Source organism: Hemicordylus capensis, chromosome 2 (assembly GCF_027244095.1).
Source record: "Hemicordylus capensis ecotype Gifberg chromosome 2, rHemCap1.1.pri, whole genome shotgun sequence".
Lineage (NCBI taxonomy): Eukaryota > Metazoa > Chordata > Lepidosauria > Squamata > Cordylidae > Hemicordylus > Hemicordylus capensis.
In genome coordinates, this window is record NC_069658.1 from 190,095,310 (window position 1) to 190,101,078 (window position 5,769).

Genomic DNA, 5,769 nt, shown 5'->3' on the forward strand with positions numbered 1-5,769 from the left:
TTCAAGCACATTCATGCTGGAAGGATTACTGCAAGATAATAATAAGGCTTCCAAAGTTGACTATGACTTTTTCTTTCCTTGTATGGAAATTTTCTTTCTTTGTGCGCAAATTTATAAAAGCAATAGGTGGTCTATTCATGTTTAGTATTTTAATACCTTTCCAGCCAATTTCTAGAGCCAAAGCTGGACATTCACCAACTGAGACTGGGAACCTGGATCTCCACTGAATGCCTAAAAAGTGACAGGGAAGGGTTTGATTCAGATGGAGACGCTGCGTGTTGTGGAAAGGTGCTAAACTATTCTGCCACCCACTCCTTCTCGCGAGCAGTCCCCAAATGAGAAAAAAAAATCATGTGGAAACTGCAGCTATGGAAAAGCAGCTGCAAAAGGAAATGTAGGTGAGAAGTTGTGGGTAACAAAAGCACTAGATATTCAGTAGAGACTCAGGTTCCCTGTCACACAACACCTAAGCCTAATTCGGACATTATGCTGTGCGAGTGTTCAGATATCTGTATACTTGTACATGTGTTTGTGTGAATGATTGTACCTATGTTCATTTTAAAAGTGAACCTGGATACAGGCCCTTTAAATGCATGGAAGAGATAGGAAACATAATTCTATACCTGCGTTCCAGGTAACGTGTGAATGACTGTACCTGTGAACAGATCAGTGCCTTTATACACTGTATATTCACTGTATAAGTGTTGAACATAACATAACATGTGAATGGGTCTTTTGTTTGGTGCGATTCAGATATGCAAATATGTGATTGATGGCAAACAATTTAGTAGAATCACTCAGTGTGTTTTATGTTAAGCTAAATTTTGTTGAAAACTGTTGGCTCATTTGTCTTCATTGTGTGCCACTCTCATCCAGTCTTAGCAAATGTCAGGGGTGCAGCTATAATTGAGTGGATGCGTTCAAAGAAACCGGGGGGCCCAGCTCCTGAGCACCCCCCCCAGCTCCATCCCTCCTTACTTCTTCATTATCTCCCTCACTCCAAGGGGCCACCGGGGAGAGGGTGAACACAGGCCCCCTCTCCCCTAACCACACTCCTGGCAAATGTCTTGTGCAAGAATGCTTGGGAGAGGACTCAGACACGCAATTTGATTCTGTTCATTTTTACCTAGAAGCAAGTCCCACTGAATAGTTATGGGACTCAGTCCCTAATAGGATTGTGCATGGGACTGCAGCGTTGGTCTGTGTTTAATGGTGATAAACTTTATTGTCTATAGCCATTGGCTATTACAAATAAAATCCAGTCATAAGTCTGAAATAAGTCTAAAATACAGGCCAGTACAGATAAACGATAAACGATTTAAGTGGTGAAAATAGATAGCCTCCAGTTCAAGGTACCTTGCAACTCTAAAATACTACCATTTTAAGTCTGAAATACAATGCCACAATATATTCAGCTGATCCGTTACACCAACACTACCTACTAGTCAGCCATATATTTGTTCACAAGACTTCCCCAGAATCGAAATTTGCAAATTCTTTCAATAAACAAGCCTCTCAGCTCCTGTAGCAAACACAGCTACATCATATGTAACTCTTGCATACACATCACACAGGAGAAATTTTAAAGCTTCCTTCTCTAAAATATCAGCCATGTTAGATAAATAATAAGACAGGCATCTCTCTTCTGACTGCAAGCCTGTGAAGTGGTCAATATAAGATGTAATGCGAGAGATCCTCAATTTGCCCCTCTCTGCAAATGTACTTCCTCGAGGATTTTGTAATGTTAAGGTATATGCCTTCTAGAACCTTAGTTACCATGGTCTGGAATCTTAAGCCTGTGAATGCTTTCCCCTATATAAATTAAAGTTCCCCCAGTAACTGGGTTTGATACAATTACTTAAAAGAACAGTGCACTAGGTAGAGAAACAAGACGTTTGTGCCTGGAGAATATCAGTATTGAAATGGCAACCAAACACCCAGTCACGTAATTTCACCCCCAGGTATGGTACTAAACAAATCCTCAAATAATGCCCAATAGTCAGAAATCATTGTGTGACAATCCTGAGCCCAGCTGCACTTTTGTAATTGCTCTAACCAGCACTGTTAGTTGAAACTATTATCCTCCAGGTTGTTCCCTTTCTACCAAAACCATCATGCCCAAAATCATGGACTTGTGGTAGCAAGCATGACTTGTCCCCTTTGCTAAGCAGGGTCCACCCTGGTTGCATATGAATGGGAGACTTGGTGTGTGAGCACTTCAAGTTATGCCCCTAAGGGGATAGAGCCACTCTGGGAAGAGCATCTCGGTTCCAAGTTTCCTTGCTGGCATCTCCAAGATAGAGCTGAGAGAGATTCCTGTCTGCAATCTTGGGAGAAGCTGCTGCCAGTCTGTGTAGACAATACTGAGCTAGATGGACCAATGGTCTGACTCAGTATATGGCAGCTTCCTATGTCCCTATCAAGTTTTGGCAGAAACAAAAGGAAGAGCTGTTTCCATACTCAACATAGCTGCAAGGATACTAGGAGGTAAAGCCAGCAATCTCCTTAGGAATTTGTTCTCAAATATCTCCAGCTCTGCAAGCTTTATTAACCCCAGAGTTCAGTTCCATACTTTGTTTGTAGCAAAACATTATCTATATCGATTTTTAACCTGGGATTTCCCAACCTACCTCCTCTACAATAGTGGATTTCCCATATGTATGTATGTATGTATTTAACATATTTTTATACGGCCCAAAACTTACGTCTCTGGGCGGTATAGACTTAGCAGCTGTTAACTTACAACCCTTTAAATAGTCCTCCCAGGATAACTGAGCATGAAGCTGAGCACAAAGTACACATGAACTCCTAGTTACTGAAATGTGTAACTTATTCCATTATGTGGCCATCCATTGCCCACTTGTGGATCTTAGGCCTTCTGCCAAATACGGACATCTTAGTTTTCTGATAATTAATTTTCAGATATCCTTGCTTACAATATAAACTAAGCTACATATTGTTCAAGAATATTGCCTCAGTGAATCTTGTCATATCTCTATGTTGTTAGGATTATCTTTGTTCTCATCCAGTCTTAACAAATTCCTGGTGCAAGGATGCGTAGGAAAGGATTCAGACATGCAGTCTGATTTTTTTGAATTTACTGAAACACAAGTCCTGCTGTGTGCCTATGGGACTCATTCCCTGGTAAGTGTGCCTAGGATTGCAGCCTAGATCTATGTTTAATGTGGAATCTACATATTAATTTGGAAATAAAGAGCATCTATCTGAGTTTGCCACCTAGAAAGGCATTTGTATCACTGTTCTATCTCCCCAGGTTTTTCTTTCCTAAGAAACTCACTGGCTGATATCCTGACTAATGCCATATGCAGGCACCTAACATCAGAATGTATGGAGCACTAGTCCTTTTACTAGTTGCTGTGCTTCTAAAGTGCAGGCGCTCCTCACCCTAACTCTGCAAAATATAAATCCAAACAGCCAACCATAGCCCAAAAGCACATATGTTATCAGGCACTTCACAGGCACAGAATGAACAGACAAATCTTTATTTTAGTGATCGGCCAGAATAAACATTGCAATTTACCAACAATTAATCGATTACACTCAATTGTACAATTAATTACCAAAAACTATTTGATCTACCCAAAATATATATTTTTAAAACCCCTATACCTACTTAAATACATAAAACTATCAACATAATTTAGCTGCACAATGTAGTAGATTCAAATAGTTAATTGACCATTAACCATTAATTGACCAAAAATTAACCATTTTTGCTTTTAATTAGTGGGTGTGACTAAGATTAAGCAGCATACAATTAAGCAGCATTCAGACTGCACACGCGTGGTACCCTCTCTCCTCCCTGTGGCAACTTGGGTGAAAAAGAAAGGCTTTCATATGATCCATGATAACTGGACTTGAATATTTATTTGGTCTATTATTCACTCTGTTTTGGGTCTATTTCTGTTTCTTGCCAGTCACAGACCATAATAAAGAACCAAAGTGAAATCATATTATTCAGTTCAGTAGCTTTTAACATACCCTGTAAACCTCTATGAATTTCATGCAGAGGGATCAATGTTTTTCCAATTCATTCTTACAGGTAACATGGAAGAGTGGGACAACGCAACCATGGTGACTGAGTTTATCCTTGTGGGTCTCTCCACAAACCCCCGAGGGCGTGCTGCCTTGTTTGTCCTCTTCTTGGTTATGTATCTAATTGCAGTAGCCGGAAATGGTCTCATTGTGGTGCTGATTGTGGCGGATTCGCACCTCCACACGCCCATGTATTTCTTCCTCAGCAACCTCTCCTTCATTGATGTCTGCTATGTCACCACTTCTGTCCCACAGATGCTTGCACACTGCTTCACAGGCAGGCCCACTATTCCCTTTGGCAGATGCTTTGCACAAATGAGCATTGCTCTTTTTTTAGCAGTGGCTGAGTGCCTTTTGCTAGCTGTCATGGCTTACGATCGCTTTGTGGCCATATGCAGCCCACTGCGCTATAGCCTAATCATGAGTCGAAAGGTATGCATCCAGCTGGCTGTCAGTCTGTGGACCAGTGCTTTCCTCTTGACCATTGTTCCTTTTTTTAGCATGCAGGCACGGCTGTGTGGGAAGAATGTGGTGAATCATTTTAAATGTGAGCTCCAAGCAGTTTTAAAATTGGCTTGTTCTGACACCCATGCAAGTGGGATAAGCATGCTGATAACCAGTGTCTTCACTCTGTTATTCCCCTTCACCTTCATCCTGGTAACCTATGGGCGCATTGATGTGGCTGTTCTACGCATCCGTTCTGCCCAGGGCCGGGGTAAGGCCTTGTCAACTTGCAGTTCTCATCTGGCTGTGGTGGGCATTTTCTATGGCACAGCCTTGGTCATGTACCTGAGGCCTCAGACCACGACTTTCACAGACAGAGAAAAAGTGGTAGCTGTGTTTTATGGAGTTGTCACCCCTATGCTCAACCCTTTGATCTATAGCCTGAGGAACAGGGATGTGAAGGGAGCCCTGTGGAGAGTGATTGGAAGGAAAGTGCCGGAATAAAGAAGTGACATCAATGGGACTCATATTTTGGTCATAATGTCCTACTAAAACATGAGGCAAATATCATGACTCAGAATCCTGGTGCAATTATCCCACACCATGCTTGAAATTTCATTTCAGTAGCTCATTAAACAACCTCTTGACAAAGCAAAGCAGAAACCATCTTCACCATCCTTTCTTCCATTCCACTTCCACCACCGCAGCAAGCTTGATGAGTATGTAGTCAGCAGAGGAAGAAAATTTAGAGAGAAGGAACACGTTTGGAGACTCACTCGCGGACTTGATCCGGAACACTTGATTGAAGACAGCTGGGGTAGCTCAGTGGTAGAGCGCGCGCTTCGCATGTGTGAGGTCCCGGATTCAATCCCCGGCATCTCCAGTGTTTTATGAGGAGAGCTGGTCTTGTGGTAGCAAGCATGACTTGTCCCCATAGCTAAGCAGGGTCTGCCCTGGTTGCATCTGAATGGGAGACTTGATGTGTGAGCACTGCAAGATATTCCCCTCAGGGGATGGAGCCGCTCTGGGAAGAGCAGAAGGTTCCAAGTTCCCTCCCTGGCTTCTCCAAGATAGGGCTGAGAGAGATTCCTGCCTGCAACCTTGGAGAAGCCACTGCCAGTCTGTGAAGACAATACTGAGCTAGATAGACCAATGGTCTGACTCAGTATATGGCAGTTTCCTATGTTTCCTATGTTCCTGTGAAATCATCATGGATACAACTGGATGTAATTTGGTTCTGAATATGAATTTGGGGGGGAAATAGTTTGG

General features: G+C 42.3%; 1 protein-coding gene and 1 non-coding gene across 2 annotated transcripts; both read left to right on the top strand.

The window, feature by feature from the left end:
• The first annotated feature begins 262 nt into the window (after window positions 1–262).
• LOC128346788 (olfactory receptor 13H1-like) lies at window positions 263–5,004 on the top strand. Its single transcript, XM_053300469.1, has 2 exons — window positions 263–277; window positions 4,078–5,004. Exons 1-2 carry the CDS (start codon window positions 263–265, stop codon window positions 5,002–5,004), a joined length of 942 nt encoding a protein of 313 aa, XP_053156444.1.
• A 307-nt stretch (window positions 5,005–5,311) lies between these two features.
• TRNAA-CGC (transfer RNA alanine (anticodon CGC)) lies at window positions 5,312–5,386 on the top strand. The gene has a single exon. It is a non-coding gene; the product is annotated as a tRNA-Ala (tRNA).
• The last annotated feature ends 383 nt before the right edge of the window (window positions 5,387–5,769 follow it).